Raw genomic sequence first — 19047 nt, forward strand, 5'->3', positions numbered from 1 at the left:
ATTATCTCCAATATTTTTCCAACCACTGTGATGGTAAAATATAAGAGACTGCAACGCTATTTCATTTTCTGACATCAAACCAGAACAAGCACACAGCAGGAAAAATATGTATATATAAATAGGTGTGAACACCCACACACTTGACTGATATAGATGCATAATGTAATCTCAACAAAATACTAGCAAAGCAAATCTACCACCGCATACAGATCATACACTGATGAAGAAGGACTTAGTACCAAGATTCAAGCGTAATTTGAAATTCACAAATCAATAAATGACGTAAGTCACGCCAATACAATGAAGAACAGAAAGCACATGGTCATCTTAACAAATGTGGAAGAAGCACTCGATAAGGGTCATGATAGAAACCTGCACAAATGAGATCTAGATGGAATACCCACAGAACAATGAAGACTGTCAGTGAAAAGCCACAGCCAGGAGAATACTGAACATGGAGCAGCTGAGAGCATTTCACTTCAGATCTGAACAAAGACACAGAGTTCACTCTCACTACTCTTATTCATAATAATATTTGAAGTATTAGAGCAATTACAGAGGAGAGCAAAATAAAGTGCATTAAAATTGGAAGGGTGGGTGACAAACATCCATGTTTGGATATGGGATAAATGCAGAACACGGAAAGCCCGAAATATTCCAACAGAAAGCTGTTAGTTTAACTGATAAACCAACGCAATGAAAGCATGTTGCAAAATAAACATACTAAGAACAGCAATGTTTATACATATTGATGATGAACTTGCAGAAAGAGAAGTAGAAAAAGACATTTTATCCACAGTAGCCACCCAAAAATGAAACATTTAGTGATAAATATAACCAAAGAAGTAGGAGATCATTACAGCAAAATTCATTAAACATTGAAGAAAGAAATAGTAAAGGACACCAAATATTCATTTGTCATGGCTTAGATGGGAAGCAGGGCAATCAGGACATGATCTGGTGCCCATATGGCATGTTGGTGCAAGCAAGGTAGGGACTTTAGCTGCTAGGTTACCACACTGGCACCATTAGAAAAATTTTAATCAAACTTTACACATCAACACATCTGATTTTAAAGGAACACTACAAAGCCATTGTGTTTTAAACAGCATGACATTGATTTAAAAAAAAGAAAGTGATAGATAGCACAGAACAGAAAGCATAGACCTACAACTAACCACACACCTATGACCAACTGATTTTTGACAGAATTGTCCAGACCACACACTGGAGAAACGGCAATCTAGCAAATGAACTAACCAGATAGTCAATTTAATGTGGCTTAAAGATCTAAATGAAGACGTAACTCTGTATACTGTTAGAAAGCGTAGGAAAAGTATTACAAGACATTGGTATATATGCAATGACTTCATGGATAAGACCCTGAGAACACAGGAAACAAAAACTAAACTAGAAAAATGAGATTGTGTAAAACTCAGAAACTTTTGCACAACAAAGGAATTCATCAATTGAGTGAAAACAACAATGACAGAATGGGAAAAAATACAACTTATTTATTTGACAAAGAATTATCATTCATATGCCAACAACTCAACAATCCTGTTATGAAAGGGGCAAAGAATTTTAATAGATAATTCTAAAAGGAAGAAATACAAATGATCAAGTAATTTATTTTAAAATGCCTAATATCACTAGCCATCAAAGAAATGTATGTAAAAATCACCATGATGCATCTGCTCACTCCTGTCAGATGGGCTATTACGCAAAACACAAAGTCATAAATGTTGACAAGCATGTATAAGCTAGTTACATGGACATAAGAATTTAAATTAGTGAAGGTAAAAAATTGTTATTTCTTATTAGGCTGCCATAAATGAAATTATCTCATTCACAGTAAATGAATAAAATGGAGCCATGAAGTTCGATTAAATATGCTGAATCCAAAGAGAAAAATACTACACATTCTCCCTTATTTGTGACAGCTAAAATGTGAAAAAGAATGAAATATATATAGACATATAAAAAGAAAACACTAACTATGTCAGTATTACTGCAAATGTAAGTCTGTCAAACTTTCTTTTATATATTTGTCAAATAATTAGAAGTGATATGCTACTCTATGTTTAATGCTGAATGAAGTTTTTATCTCTTTATTTTATGTTGTTGGTAGCCCTTGAATATATTCCCAGTAAAATACAGCTTCTTTAATCTTTTCGACATAACATTTTATTTAGTGTAGTGTTAAACCTTTGACTATGATATAAATGAAAATAAGTTATCTCAAAAATCTTTAAAACAATTAAAAATTAAAGATAGATCGTAGAAGGAGACATACTTTTATTTTATTTCAGAGTCATTTCTGCAAAGTATGTTAAATTGTTTTCATGAAGAAAAAGAAAATTTCCTTTGCAATAGTATCTATCACATAAAACCACATAAAATGTCTAGGGATAAATCAATCATATACTCAAAGGATGCATACAGAAAAATGCCTAAACCACCGATGAAAGATTTGAAACACAAAGAAGTGCAAAGAATATTCTCTGCTTCAAGATTGGAAGAAGAAAATAGTACAGAATGTCCTTGGTACTCAAAATAATAGACTCTAAGGAATCCTAGCCAAAAATCTCAGAGGCACTTAACACAGAAATAATCATAAAAGGACATACTTTAAAAGAGTGCTGAGAGAAACAGGGAGGGATGCATGGTATCTTTCTAGAAATGCATTTACAAAATACATAAAATCTGTCATCTATATAGTAATCAAAATTATTTTGAAATTTCTGTTTTAATCCTAAATACATCTTAAATAGAGACAGCTATTTTGTGTAAAAACAAGCAGAAAGCTTAATAATCAAAGGAGCGCTGACTGACAATAACAGAATGACAAGCCAAAAGGACATAGTCAGAAAATAAAAACGATTTACCTAAAACCAGTTATATATGAGTACAAAGAATATGTAAAAAAAAAAAAAAGAAATAGAAAAAAAGAAAGGAAAGTGTATTTTTCTATTTTCCAGTTACTTATTTTGAGAAAGGTTGATATTAACGTAAAAAAAATAAAGAAAATCAGACCATATGTATATACCTTTTGCATATATTCACCTTAATGTGTATATAAGGCAGAATTTAAAGTGGATTTCTACCTAAGATCTGAAATTATTAATTTACTAAAAAATAATACATTTTTAAAAGCTTCATGGCACAAATATTATTAGTGGATGTTGGGGTACATTTCAATGACATTAACCCAACCCAACCAAACCAAACCAAACCAAACAACCAAAAAAACAAACAAAAAAGCAAAAATAGTTCAATGGAATGAAAAGTTTCTATATCACAAAGATAACACTCAACAGAAGTCAGGGAAAACCTGTGGAAGGATAGAAGGTGTTTGCCAATTACACTTTGCCGAGAAATTAATTTCCAAAATTTATCAAAAAGTATAGCTAATGGGGCCCGGCGTGATACTGTAGCGGTTAAAGTCCTTGCCATGCACACGCGGGGATCCCATATGGGCGCCGGTTCTAATCCAGGCAGGCCTGCTTCCCATCTAGCTCCCTACTTGTGGCCTGGAAAAGCAGTCGAGGACGGCCCAAAGTCTTAGGATCCTGCACCCACGTGGGTGACCCAAAAGAGGTTCCTGGTTCCTGGCTTCAGATCAGCACAGCTTTAGCCATTGTAGCTACTTGGGGGAGTAAATCACTGGACGGAAAATCTTCGTCTCTGTCTCTCCTCCTCTCTTTGTATCTCTATAACTTTCCAATAAAAAATAAATAAATCTTTAAAAATTGTGGCTAATGAGTGATGAGGAAATAGACTCATCAAAATTGGGCAGTGTCTTGGATAAAGATTTCTCAAAAAACATATAAAAAGGCGAACAGGTGTATTTAAGCATGCTCGGTATCACTGTCCCCCAAGGTAATGCAAACCACAAGCACATAAGGTACCACATCTGTTAGAATGGGTCCTACGAGGATATATACAATTATTCACTTTCAGTTAAAAATGAAACATTAAAGATGGAATGTCTTTTATAAAACAGAAAACAGCTTCAAATGTTGGGAAGACATGGAAAATTAGAAACTTTGGCTTAGCATCCATAAGATGGCATATTTACATATTGGTTATGAAAGTAGCATTAAGGCCATTAACAGTCAGAAACAATATCTGTCATAATCCTGCAATCACATTTCTAGGTGCATGTACAAAATAAATACATCCATGTAATTAACGAGTCTTTAAAAATGTCTTGGAAGTCACCTTATAAAATGATGCATCAATTTCAATTTTTAAAAGTCATTTATATGCAAGGAAGAGTTATAAAGAATAAGGGAGAGATTGAGAGGAGAGCTTCCATACAATAACTTACAACTCAAATTGCCACAATGGCCAGGTCTTCGTTAAGCTAAGAGCAGGAGCCAGGAGCTTCACCTGGGTCTTCAGTGTGGCTGTGGAGGCCTAAACACCAGGGGTAAGAAGGGAACTGGATTAGAAGCAAGGCAACTAAGACTTAAAGGAGCACATTTGGAATGAAAATATTTCATACAGCTGCTAAACCACTGTGCCACAAAACCCATCCTGGAAATTGTAAAACATTTTTGCATCCCCCCAAAATTTGCAATTTTGTTTTCTGTGAATTTTTTGAAGAACTCTTGAGCATATCTGGTTAAAATTTCAGAAATAATATAAAAATACATTAAATATTCAGAAATACTAGAAACCATACAACTCAACAAAAAATATCTCTGCTGGGGTGAAGTTATTAAAGAGTGACAATTGAGCTTTAAGAAATATTTAAGTGTTATATAGTTAAAAGATATTCAATCTAGCATCAAAAATATGGCTCAAAACTATAAAACACCAGAAATACCTTACACTTGTTATGTTGGATATTTTCAAAATGGCAGGAAAAAAAAAGCCTAGTCAAGGAAATGTACACAGCAACGTTTTGCACTATTGGTGGAAATTTAAAATGCTGCAGCCAATACAGGAAAAATATTTGTTATTAAGAAGAATTAAATTTGAATATACCCATGAGCCAGAAATCCCAATTCCAGGCACTTATCAAACAAATAATTGAAAAATAGCTCTTAAGGTGATTATTGGCATTTCTATATTCATTGCAGTATTATTCATAATAACTAATAATTAATAATAACATAATAACTGCAAGATAAATGGACAAAGTAAATGTGAGTTATACACCTGTTATTCAGCCGTAAAAATTTGAAATGAACATTGCATGGATTAACACTGAGAACGCTAAAGGAAATAAAATTCACTTAACGTGAATAAGTGGAATAAATAAAATTCACTTAAGGTGGTAATACAATACTGCATGGTTCTATTTCTCTGATACTGAAGTAGTCAATTCATGGAAAAAGAAAGTATAATGGTAGTTTCTGGGAGCTGATTAAAGGGAGAAATAGGTACAGAATTGTGGAAAAACAAGGTAGGAATTTTCTAAAGACCTGCTGTGCAAAAAAACTCTGTGTACTTACTGAGATTCCAAAATGTCTTCAAAGGGTAAATTTCATGTTATGGACTTTATGTTAAAATTGATTAGAACTAATACGATACATTTTAAAATAACCAGTTTTTCTCATAAGTGTAAATGAGTGCACCCCAAATTTGACATAGTGGATTTTTGGGAGGCAGATTTCTACTTAAATATGAAATTTTCTTTTTCTACAGTCAACAACAAATGACATTTTTTTGGAAATCAAAAATATTAACCAAAATTTTCTCAGAGAAATTAAATGTGGCTGCATCTACTTCACCAGATCGATGGTTCTTGATATCCCAATATTGCAGTGCCAACACCAGCAAAGACTGCGGAAGAGCACTGGCATCGTCAGGTGTCACAGTGATGCTGCCCGGATGAGAGGTGGAGACACTGCCTCTTTGGGGAACAGGAGATTAGTTTATCCTCCCTGCCTCTTAAAGCAGTGACAGTTAATCAAGCTGCTGCCCAACAATGGCAAATCAAAGCATCACTTTACATCAAAATGAATTTATAATTTCTATTTGTCTTCTATGAAAATTGTGCATCTGTTGTTAAACCTCTGTTCTGGAGGAGAACAAACTGAGCCTTGGAGAGGGTTTCACTGGCCGGAGGAGGAAATCATAGTCATACTCTGAACCATTGCACTAAATTATCAGCTTTCCTTCCCTTCTTCTGTTGCAGATCGCCAGGCTAGACTTGAAAAGTACTTACGGTGGGCCCGGCGGCGTGGTGTAGTGGCTAAAGTCCTCGCCTTGAAAGCCCCGGGATCCCATATGGGCGCCGGTTCTAATCCCGGCAGCTCCACTTCCCATCCAGCTCCCTGCTTGTGGACGGCCCAATGCTTTGGGACCCTGCACCCGCGTGGGAGACCTGGAAGAGGTTCCTGGTCCCGGCATCGGTTTGGCGCGTACCGGCCCGTTGCGGCTCACTTGGGGAGTGAAACATCGGATGGAAGATCTTCCTCTCTGTCTCTCCTCCTCTCTGTATATCCGGCTTTTCAGTAATAATAAAATCTTTAAAAAAAAAAAAAAAGAAAAGTACTTATGGAACAAAAAAGATAGCTTCATCCTGGAAACACATGAATGAATGAAGAAGAAAATCAACTTAACCCTGGTTAATTTCTTCATACTATGCCTCAAGAAGATATCTTATTTTTAGCTAACATAAACCAATAGAACCCATTGCTTTCTTTCTTTGGAACTTCATGTTGTTTCCATTCTTTGGATTAGAGGTAATATTATTAAAAGATAAAAAGTTTATAAAAGAATTAATTAGATTTCCATGATCATATTTCTTTGTGTATTAAATTTGTTTTTGTAGTAAAATTATATTTGCATACTATCATCTCATGTTTAATTAACTTATAAATATTTCACTCCACAGCAACAGTTTCAACAGTTTTTAACAGTGACAATGAAATACGCTATGTGTACAGAGGATAGAAATTGATATTCATCACAAAGTGTTTGCTCCTGAATACCCCATTAACATTTCACATTAGAAAACAATATTTTAAGACATGGTTCTGTATTCACTGCTACAAAACACCAATTATTTATGTGTGTTTGTGCGCGAGTGTCTGTGTACTAAAAGCAAAGAGAGCGTGAGCGAGCTTTGGGGTTGGGGCAGATCTCAGGATCTTGGTTCATGATTCTGATGGCTGAAATAACATGGATTGGGTCAGATTGGAGGTTCATCCTGCCCTGTATAGGGGTCAGCTCAGAAAACTAGGCAATCTGCTACTGCTTTTCCCAGGATATTAACAAGGAACAGGATGAGAAGTGAAACAGCTGCTACATGAATTGGCCCCTGTATGTGATGCCAGCATTCCAAGTGGTGACTTTACTATGCCACAACACCAACCAAAAAGCTATAATTCTATAGATAAAGAATACCCTGGTTCCTTAACAATCAATCAAAATCCACAAACCCTAAATATCTGAAGTGTTCACATGTCTGTACTCTTCTATCTCTTGCATCTGCTTTGAGCCCAAGACTAGAAGCTTGGAACTCAGTTCTTTCTCCAGATGGCACATGACAAGAATTACTTGAACCATCACTACTCCCTTCCAGGGTAGCTGCTAGCAGGATGCTAAAGTCTGGTGTCAACCTCTGGCACCCAGAAACGGAATGCGGGTTTCTCAACTGGTATCTCAATCCTTACCCCACATTTCCACTCCTATATTTTCACTCTAAAGAATCAGTAAGCAAGATATTCCTTAGCAGCACAATCAGTAATTGCAAAAACATGGAAGCAACCAAAATGCCCATCAGCAGAGGATTGGATAAGAAAGCTATGGTTCATCTACTCCATGGAATACTACTCAGCTATTAAAAAAAACAAAATACAATTCTTTGTGGCCAAATGGGCCAAACTGGAAACCATAATGCTAAGGGAAATGAGCCAATCCCAAAAGGTTAAATACCACGTTTGCCTTAATTTAAGATGATATGAAGTTATGTATAACATGTTATGTTATGGATATTATATGCTGTGTATAAACTAAAATTGAAATGTCAATGAGGTGGTCACAGAAGGTGGTTAAGAACTCGCATTTATTTTTAACATATTGGTTACTCATTACTATGTCCATTAATTCCATAATGATGTAAATTGTTGCTGATGGTATGTTGGAGCTTTTAATTGATCGGGATGATACTCTGCTGGCTCTGTCTTCAGACCAGAGAGGGTATACCTAAGAAGCCATTGAACTTGACTGGACAATAAGATGCTAAACTCTATGTTTGGTATATGCTTGCAATAGGGAAATCTCAACTAAACTTGAGCTGTGGTTATGCAACAAGGTGGAGGAATCCACCAATGGTGGGAGGGTTTGGGGAGGGGTGGGGAGAATCCAAGTACCTATGAAACTGTGTCACATAATACAATGTAATTAATGAATAAAAAAATATTTAAAAAGTATTACATATGATCTAAAAAACATACAAATTGGGTTTTATCACTTTTTTCAATTGCTATTTTATTTCAGATGTATGTTTTGGGCTTTGATTATGATTTTGTAAAACAGACACATTGAACTAGTTATAACTTTCCTGTGATTAAAAAAAAATCTGCTATATCCTTGGGTTTTATACTAAGATCTAGCAAATTCCACTTTTCTAATATTTAAATGTTTAATATTTATAATAGGAAGAAATATTAAGCTGAATATTGGACAAGCATCACATATCCTTGCATTATCATCCACTATTCCTCTGAACATGGTAATGTGTTTCAGTCTTCATAGGCACCAAGTACATCTGAAGAATCGTTTCACAAAGTGCTAAAATCAGGCACATATTTTCATTTAAATATGAATTCTCACACTGTTATTCAATTGAAAGCCTTTATTTTCTACCTATCATTCATTACAAACTAATACTCTCATTTTCAACATAATATTTCATAAACCTAAAGCTATCAGGTTTTTAAAATACACATTTCTGAAACATTATTTCTTATCATATGTATAGCTTCTTTTCAGGTCAATACATCCGTGGTTTAAGACTGGAAAGATTATTCAATAATTTTCCATTTGTTTGGGGACAGGCCACCATTTATAAAGAAAACAGACAGATGACTTCAAACAGAAAGGACACTCAAAGAGAAGCGATGTACTTCTTCAACTGATACCCCATGACCTTTCAAGATGAAAGGATAACAGTTACCCTCTCAGACAAGAGGAACCAAAGTTCTATTTATGGGGTTTAGAGGTCACTTGGATATGTAGAAAACAGGATACAATAGAAGCTGCAGAAAACACCAGAGAGAGGAATCATGGCTACATATTTTTCTAAGCTTCCCATTCAGCACCAGTTTTTATCTTTTAATAAGCCCCTCTGTTCCCCAAACTAAGGACACATTTTGTTTATTGTGTAGCTGGACCCCCCTTCTCCTATGCTCAGCTGTCTATTCGTGCCTTCTTTAGAGTGCAAGTAATTGGCCTAAATCAAGAGCCAAATTGCATGTCTAACTCATTCAGCACTCTGGTGATCGTATGACACAGCTTGGAGAATTTGAGGGAGGTCCCAAACAACAAAGGAGGATATTATTTTCAGCAGAGTCTTATGGCTATGAGCACCTCTATTGCAAGGACAATTAGAGTCTTTGTTTCTCCTATGATCCAAAGAGTCAGCTTGACTTCCATCAAAAATACTGAAAGGGGTTCTCATAACCTTTCCAAAGGATTGCAAACCATATAGAGACCATTCTGTATTTAACCACCAAGAACATATGTTTAGGGGAAAAAAAAACGACTTCTCCAATACTCTAAACAAAAGTGATTTTATTTCCAAATAAAGTCAGTATGACAGGAACCTAACCTAAAAAGACATAATGTAACTACAGTATGATGATTATAAATTTTGCTTTAGATATATTCAAAATGCAGTTTTGCAATCCCTAGTACAAATTCTAGACTTGCTATTTAACTTACTTATTAATATGTCAACTGTTATTTTTCTACATGAGTTTATCTGAACTGATTTTTTAACTTTGAATTTTTGGAACCAAATTATAATACTATGAGAAGTTAATGCTATAAGGGCAAGTCATGACACTGGCCCTTATAATAAAGAAAAGCTAGAATGTGTCTTCCTTGGACCATGTCAGGAGTAAAAGGAATATATGATTATAATCAAATATTAACACTTTATTTCATACCTGAGGTTTTTGAAAACTTTCTCAAAGTCGTGATTGAAAGTCTAGCATCTAATATCTAATTTTTAGATGCATCTCTCTTTTCATTTGATGTGGAGAGCACTTGATATTAATCAGAGTACACATCATTAGATTCATAAATTTAGTCAATTTTTTCCCTTAAGCAGTATTCTAAGCACATAAAAAAGAGATAGAGAAATATTTTAAATTGCAAAAAATCACTAAATTTGTAATAGTAAGAGTCAGAATGTCCAACTGTTATTCCTGTCATGGGAAACTCAAGTCAAAACTTTGCAATACAGAATTGAAAATGGCCTGCAAATTCAAGACACTATATCTTATTCAATGTCTTCGATTTTTAACATAAGCTTTCCTCAGATAAATTTATGAGTAACTGTTTTCGTAAAGTGTGCTACAAATATATTTTAAAAATCCATTAGAACGTATATTATGTAAGAGTAGAAGTAAATGCTATACTTTACTCTAAAATTTATGACTGTAGAACTCTGGTTGGAAACAAGAGGAGGAAAAGCAAACTTTTGAACTTATACAGAAACACTTTAACACAGAGCTAGTCACAGACTTTAATGAAACTTAGCCGTAATATATTATGATTAACAAGACTTGTGAAAACTTTATGATTGTACATGGAACTCATTTATTTTCCACATCCAAAAATACCCAAAAATATTAGTCACTACTTACTGATATGTCTGGTAGGGGCCAATCCCAAGCAATATATTTTTAGATGTAAGAAATAGGAAATGATAGTAGAGTCCTTTCAAATGCCCTTAATAATTGTCAATGATGTCCTTCTCTGTCTAGGTTCATTTGTTTGCAAAAGAATTATGCATTGAATTATTGCTAAAAAATCAATGTGTATCATCAAACATTATTATTCCATTAAAGTTGAAAACCATAGATGAAATTATTAAAAATTGTATCAATTTATTTTGCTTGTTTTCAAATTATATTTTACCAATATTAGAATGAGTTACTGGATATTTATAGGGCTTGGTAAACCAATTTTCAATTTCCTGTGTCCTACGCTTAATTTTTTTAAAAATTTGTTTTAATTTATTTTATTTTATTTTTTTTTATGTGACACAGTTACATAGATACTTGGGTTCTCCCCACCCCTCCCCAAACCCTCCCACCATTGGTGGATTCCTCCACCTTGTTGCATAACCACAGCTCAAGTTCAGTTGAGATTCCCCCATTGCAAGCATATACCAAACATAGAGTCCAGCATCTTATTGTCCAGTCAAGTTCAACGGCTTCTTAGGTATACCCTCTCTGGTCTGAAGACAGAGCCAGCAGAGTATCATCCCAGTCAATTGAAAGCTCCAACATACCATCAGCAACAATTTACATCATTATGGAATTAATTGACATAGTAATGAGTAACCAGTATGTTAAAAGTAAATGCGAGTTCCCAGCCACCTTCTGTGACCACCTCACCTATACTTCAATCCGTTCAACGTGCCCAACCTCTACCAGAAGTTGGAGAACGACCCCAGGACCAGGCCGCTCCTCAACGACCCCAGCTACCGGGAGCTGATCGAGCAGCTACGGCACAAGCCAGCCGACCTGGGCAAGAAACTGCAAGACCCTCGGATCATGACCACCCTCAGTGTCCTGCTTGGTGTGGATCTGGGCAGCATGGATGAGGAAGAGGAGGCGGCCGCCACACCCCCTCCGCCCCCGTCCCCCAAGAAGGAGCCCAAGCCAGAGCCCATGGAGGAAGACCTCCCGGAAAACAAGAAGCAGGCCCTCAAGGAAAAGGAGTTGGGCAATGATGACTACAAGAAGCAAGACTTTGACACGGCCTTGAATCACTACGACAAAGCCAAGGAACTGGACCCCACCAACATGACTTACATCACCAACCAAGCTGCGGTGTACTTTGAGAAGGGCGACTACAACAAGTGCCGGGAGCTGTGCGAGAAGGCCATCGACGTGGGCCGCCAGAACCGGGAAGACTACCGACAGATCGCCAAAGCTTACGCTCGAATCGGCAATTCCTACTTCAAGGAGGAGAAGCACAAGGACGCCATTCACTTCTACAACAAGTCCCTCGCCGAGCACCGCACGCCGGACGTGCTCAAGAAGTGCCAGCAGGCAGAGAAGATCCTGAAGGAGCAGGAGCGGCTGGCCTACATTAACCCCGACCTTGCCTTGGAGGAGAAGAACAAAGGCAATGAGTGTTTCCAGAAAGGGGACTACCCCCAGGCCATGAAGCATTACACGGAAGCCATCAAACGGAACCCCCGCGATGCCAAGTTGTACAGCAATCGAGCTGCCTGCTACACCAAGCTCCTGGAGTTCCAGCTGGCACTCAAGGACTGCGAGGAATGCATCCAGCTGGAGCCGACCTTCATCAAGGGCTACACACGGAAAGCAGCTGCGCTAGAGGCCATGAAGGACTACACGAAGGCCATGGACGTCTACCAGAAGGCATTGGACCTGGACTCGAGCTGTAAGGAGGCAGCAGACGGCTACCAGCGCTGCATGATGGCCCAGTACAACCGCCACGATAGCCCCGAGGACGTGAAACGCCGGGCCATGGCTGACCCCGAGGTGCAGCAGATCATGAGTGACCCAGCCATGCGGCTCATCCTGGAGCAGATGCAGAAGGACCCCCAGGCCCTCAGCGAACACCTGAAGAATCCCATCATTGCACAGAAGATCCAGAAGCTGATGGACGTGGGGCTCATTGCCATCCGGTGATGACGTTGGCGTCCCCCCTTCTGTTGTCGCCCTCCTGTGGAAACAGCTGGGACCGTGGCAGGAAACAGGGCGGAGAGGAAGGGGGGAGAGAGCAGCTCATCCATGTTTGGGCCCATGCGGAAGAGACTCACCACGCGTGTTGCCCACCAGCCGCCGCCTCTGGCCCACCCAGCACACGCATGGTCTCGACATCACCGTCCCCGAGTTCGTGTCTCCTTCCCCTGGCCCCAGTTGCTGTCTCAGCTGCTCTCCCATAGTTGGTTATTTTAATTTATTTTAAAATTTTATTGGAAAGTCAGATATACAGAGAGGAGAGACAGAGAAGATCTGTCCAGTGATTCACCTCTCAAGTGGCTACAGTGGCCAGAGCTGAGTCGATCCAAAGCCAAAGCCTGGAGTTGCCTGTGGATCTTCCACGCAGGTGGAGGGTCCCAAGGCTTTGGGACCACAAGCAAGGAGCTGGATGTGAAGCAGGGTCACTGGGACACAAACAGGCATCCATACAGGATCCCTGTGTGTGCAAGCTGAGGACATTAGCTGCTAGGCTACAACACTGGGCCCCAGGCTTAACAGTTTTGTATCAACACTTAAGCAATAATATGCCCGAGTTAAAATTTATGCACTATTATTTTGCATATTTTGAGTTCATACATACACTCATGCACACACATACATATTTAGCAATAGGAAAATTGTAAAAGATAATAACACAAAGGAAGTAAACAATCTAATTAAGGTAACAAAGCAGAATAATTCCACATATTGGGGTCATACAAACATGTCTGTTGGCCAAATCTAGCCTGCCATGTTTTTACACAAAATAATTATATATATAATTATATATGTACTTATACATTATATACTATATATACACATATATGCATGTATATAAAAACAAAGATTTTATTGAAACACAATGGCACTGATATTTGAATTTAATTATGGTTCCTTTGAAATATTTGAGGGCCCGGTGGCATGGCCTAGTGGCTAAAGTCCTCGCCTTGAACGCCCCGGGATCCCATATGGGCGCTGGTTCTAATCCCAGCAGCTCCACTTCCCATCCAGCTCCCTGCTTGTGGCCTGGGAAAGCAGTCGAGGATGGCCCAATGCATTGGGACCCTGAACCCGCGTGCGAGACCCGGAAGAGGTTCCTGGTTCCCGGCATCGGACCGGTGCGCATCGGCCCGTTGCGGCTCTCTTGGGGAGTGAAACATCGGATGGAAGATCTTCCTCTCTGTCTCTCCTCCTCTCTGTATATCTGGCTTTCCAATAATAATAAAATCTTTAAAAAAAAAAAAAGAAAAGAAATATTTGAGATATTACAATTTGCAAAAGAGATTGTATTAGTTGCAAAGCTTAAAGTATGTATTGTGTAGTATTTTATATGTGCAGATTACTAATATTTGCTTCATGATATAATCATAATTAACACTGCAAAAATAATGTGAAACAATCTTAGAATTTTAGTATCTACTGAAAATTGTAGAACTTACCCATAATGGAATTCATAATTGTGACTTAGCAGGAAACGAGTTTGAAGGAAGGCACTTACATTGAACTTATACTTAAATTTCAATAATATCTCATTTGAATTCATATTGTATAAAATTAATAAAATTCATGATTTTTGTTTTGATAAAACCTATTTACATTGTCTGTCATTGATAAAATTTTCAAACAAGCTTTTTATCTTAAAGCATCTTTAGTATTTACAGAATTTTTATGACAGCAAATAGAGTTCATGAATATCCCTTACACAATTTTGCTATAAACAGTTTATATTAATGTGGAACATTTATCACTGAATATAACCTATTAAAATCAATATATATATTTCCATATATATGTAATTATTTATAACATTTATCATTTTATTACAATTTTCTCATTTTTAGCCTAATGATGTTTTTCCATTCCAGGATCCATTTAAGGCTAATATAATTACACTTAAAATTCAATTATCTTTTTGTTTGTGACTGCTTCTTTTAATTGTGTTAATTGTGTTAATGATCTCATGTTTAGGAGCAGTAGTCAGGGATTTTGCCGAATTTTCAGTATTGGAGATTGATTAACACTTTGCATGATTTGATATGGCAAATGACTTCCTGGAGATCACACAGTGATCCTGTCACTGTCAAGAATAAACTCTGCACACTGGCATTACTGTTATTGGTCTTGATTACCTGTGTGGAGATAATTATCATTTTTTTAAGTCTTGAGTGTTGGGGTTCGTGCAGTGGATGTGGGGGACAGGATGGTGTGAAGAGTATTGTTCCATTGTAGGCAGGGCTGCAAGGAACTTCCCGCTGTATGGCAGGGCCGGGCGGATGCCTCTACAACCACCTGAATGCAGCTCCACCTTCGTTTGCATGGATACCGGACCACCCTGCGGAAGAATTCTAATCCATCCAGGCATCCTTTGCTACTTGAGGTTAGGTTTTACCTTCCCTGTTTTCATCTTGAATTCAGTATGACAAGTCATAGGGTAATGCCCTGATGTACAGAGTAGGGAATTACACTTCCGTATACAGAAAGTGTCTATATGGGTTATTTGTCACTGTCATGCACAGATATGTAGTTTCCCTTAAGTGCGTGTGTATACAGCAGTTCACTTATGAACTGAGATTCATGGGTATTTATGCTACACTTCGAATTGTAGTCAGTGTTACTTCATTGACATACTTTACTTTCACATATTCTCAATATTGTATCTGTGTCTATTTGGAACACATTCTAACTTTCTGATACAACAGAATATTCAACGCTCCATACGGCGTTGTCTTTGATTCCCGGCGTAACTTTACAGGGAAGCTGTCACAATGTCCGGAGCCCTTGACGTCCTGCAGGTGAAGGAGGAGGATGTCCTCACGTTCCTGGCTGCAGGAACCCACCTGGGAGGCACCAACCTCGACTTCCAGATGGAGCAGTACATCTACAAAAGGAAAAGTGATGGCATCTACACCATCAACCTCAAGAGGACCAGGGAGAAGCTCCAGCTGGCGGCGCGGGCCATCGTAGCCATCGAGAACCCTGCTGACGTCAGCATGATCTCCTCCCGGAACACTGGCCAGAGGGCTGTGCTGAAGTTTGCTGCTGCCACTGGAGCTACTCCCATCGCTGGCCGCTTCACTCCTGGCACCTTCACTAACCAGATCCAGGCCGCCTTCCAGGAGCTGTGGCTCCTGGTGGTGACAGATCCCAGGGCTGACCACCAGCCCCTCATGGAGGCGTCTTACGTGAACCTGCCCACCATCGCTCTGTGCAACACAGACTCTCCTCTGCGCTACGTGGACATTGCTATCCTGTGCAACAACAAGGGAGCCCAATCCGTGGGTTTGATGTGAATGCTGGCTCGAGAGGTTCTGCGCATGCGTGGCACCATCTCCCGTGAACACCCGTGGGAAGTCATGCCTGATCTCTACTTCTACCGCGATCCTGAAGAGATTGAAAAACAAGAGCAGGCTTTGGCTGAAAAGGCTGTGACCAAGGAGGAGTTCCAGGGTGAATGGACCGCGCCCGCTCCCGAGTTCACGGCTACCCAGCCCGAGGTTGCAGACTGCTCTGAGGGTGTGCAGGTGCCTTCTGTGCCCATCCAGCAGTTCCCCACTGAAGACTGGAGCGCTCAGCCTGCCACTGAAGACTGGTCTGCAGCCCCCATGGCTCAGGCCACTGAATGGGTAAGAACAACCACCGAGTGGTCTTGAGTGATCTGCAGTCTTTGAAGCAGACGTGAAGTGAAGTTGACGGAAAATAAACACCAGTTTCTAAAGAAAAAAAAAATCATCCTGTTTTTTTTTGTCAAGTCCAAGAATCAAATTCTGACTACTTTCATTGGGAGGTGCTATTAAAAACTACTGTAGGGCCCGGTGGCGTGGCCTAGTGGCTAAAGTCCTTTCCTTGAACGCCCCGGGATCCCATATGGGCGCTGGTTCTAATCCCAGCAGCTCCACTCCCCATCCAGCTCCCTGCTTGTGGCCTGGGAAAGCAGCCGAGGATGGTGCAATGCCCTGGGACCCTGCACCCATGTGGGAGACCTGGAAGAGGTTCCAGGTTCCCGGCTTCGGATCGGCTCGCACCGGCATTAGCGGCTCACTTGGGGAGTGAATCATCGGACGGAAGATCTTCCTCTCTGTCTCTCCTCCTCTTTGTGTATCTGACTTTGTAATAAAATAAATAAATCTTTAAAAAACTACTGTATTATTGGATAATCTTGAAATAATTGGAATATAGTTTTCAAAGATCTTTAAATTAACTGAGTACCGGAGATTCACCAGTGGACAGTTAACCAGAAAGAAATCAGCAAATAAACAAAAAATGATGAACTAGACCTAACAGAGCATTGAAGACCTTTTCTCTGCTGCAGAAAACACGTATTTTTCTTCAGCACATGGATTTTCTCTAAGTTAGACGTTATACTTGGCTACAAAGCAAGTCTTAGCACTTTCAAAAATATTGAACAAAAAATGTGAAATGTGTTTTTCTTACCAAAATGGAACAGAGTTGGTAATTAACAACAACAACAACAACTCCAGAAATATGCAAATTGATGGAGATAGGCACTTTAATTAAAAATGGTTAATTGAAAAAAAATCTGCAGGCAAATTTCAAAATTTGTGCAGCAAATGGAAATAGCAAAATGATGTGTCCTGTTTTCATGATATGCATAAGTAGGATATAATGAAAGCAATACTAGGAACAGTTTGTATAAATAACTAGTTACATTTGAAGAAAAAATGGATTCAAATGAATGATCCAGAAAGATAACCTAAAAATTCTAAAATTGGAAAAAGAATGATAAATATTAGATAAGAAGTAATATTGAAATGTAAAAAGAATACAAAGATGAATAAAATGAGTAACTTGATAAGCTAAAGCCAGAATAACTAAGACAAAAGATTCAAATCATTCACATCAGAAGTGATAATAGAGGTATCCCGTCGGCTACTTCATCGAATCCTTTGCAGAAGTTCAAAGTCCCATCTGTTTGTGAAAAACTAGAACTAAAAGAAATATATACCTTTTGGAAATATCTAAGTTGCCTAGTCTGAATCTCAAAGACATATTACTCCTGATCATAGTTAATAGTGAGATTAAATCAATAATGAAGAGTAACCTAACACATTCTGAATACTTGATAGCTAAGTTGTATGAAAAGTATTTTTTTAAAGATTTATTTATTTTTATTGCAAAGTCAGATATACAGAGAGGAAGAGAGACAGAAAGGAAGATATTGCATTCCATGATTCACTCCCCGAGTGACCACAATGGCCAGTGCTGCCCTGATCTGAAGCCAAGAGACAGGAACTTCCTCCAGGTCTCCCACGCGGGTGCAGGGTCCCAAGGCTTTGGGCTGTCCTCAACTGCTTTCCCAGGCCACAAGCAGGGAGCTGGATGGGAAGTGGAGCTGCCGGGACTAGAACCAGTGCCCATAAGGGATCCTAGAGCATGCAAGGTGAGGACTTTAGCCGCTAGGCCATGGCGTCAGGTCCAGTAGCATGAGATTTTAATGAAGAATTAACATCAATTATTTTCATAGAGGAAACCTTTCAGACACACTTGAAACACCAGCATTATTTTTATTCCAAAATTAGATGACACACAACAAAAAGAAAGCTAAGGCAATAAGACTGATGACACATATATTTTCGCCTACATACGTGTACACATGTTTGCACTGATGTACATGTGCAAATATGCATTATATATACACACATATGGATAGACTTTCTAGAAGCGACCATCTTTTGTCTTTTTCAAGCTTAATTCAACATTGAATTGATATCTCCATTCCTACTCTACTAACACATGGATCGTTTTTCTTATTATTATTATTCTGTGAATTCCCTCTCTAATGTGGGAAATCTGAACCACTTTCTGTCATCTTTTCCATGCTTTGTCAATTCCAGCACACACTGAATATTCATTTCAAAGGTAAAGTATTACTCGCATGAACAGCAACTCAATGGACTAAAGTATAAAGCCAAAGTATGCCTTTCCCTCGACCCCTCGCTTTGGTCTTACACACCTTAATCATTCCTGAAGGCACTTAGAAAGCATTTCATTCTCCTTTCCCACCAAAGGAAGGTATTTCATTCATTTGCAATGCATAAAGATTCTTCTGTCATATTCTGGTTTCCATTCTGAGCGTCTGTGGCTTTCTAACTCATATTTTGCATTTTAGTTTTTG

At 38.5% G+C, this 19047-nt stretch overlaps 2 protein-coding genes across 2 annotated transcripts; both read left to right on the forward strand.

Annotated features, from left to right (window-relative positions):
• Positions 1-11594: 11594 nt before the first annotated feature.
• LOC101533502 (stress-induced-phosphoprotein 1-like) lies at positions 11595-13122 on the forward strand (the record flags this gene model as incomplete). The annotated part of the gene is made up of 1 exon (XM_036494043.2): positions 11595-13122. A coding segment is annotated over one exon (1266 nt), but the record flags the coding sequence as incomplete, so codon positions are not given.
• A 2506-nt stretch (positions 13123-15628) lies between these two features.
• On the forward strand, positions 15629-16640 carry LOC101533180 (small ribosomal subunit protein uS2-like). Its single transcript, XM_036494149.2, has one exon. It carries the CDS (start codon positions 15680-15682, stop codon positions 16202-16204), a length of 525 nt encoding a protein of 174 aa, XP_036350042.2. The 5' UTR covers positions 15629-15679; the 3' UTR covers positions 16205-16640.
• The last annotated feature ends 2407 nt before the right edge of the window (positions 16641-19047 follow it).

This window comes from Ochotona princeps, chromosome 1, assembly GCF_030435755.1.
Source record: "Ochotona princeps isolate mOchPri1 chromosome 1, mOchPri1.hap1, whole genome shotgun sequence".
NCBI classification, from domain to species: domain Eukaryota; kingdom Metazoa; phylum Chordata; class Mammalia; order Lagomorpha; family Ochotonidae; genus Ochotona; species Ochotona princeps.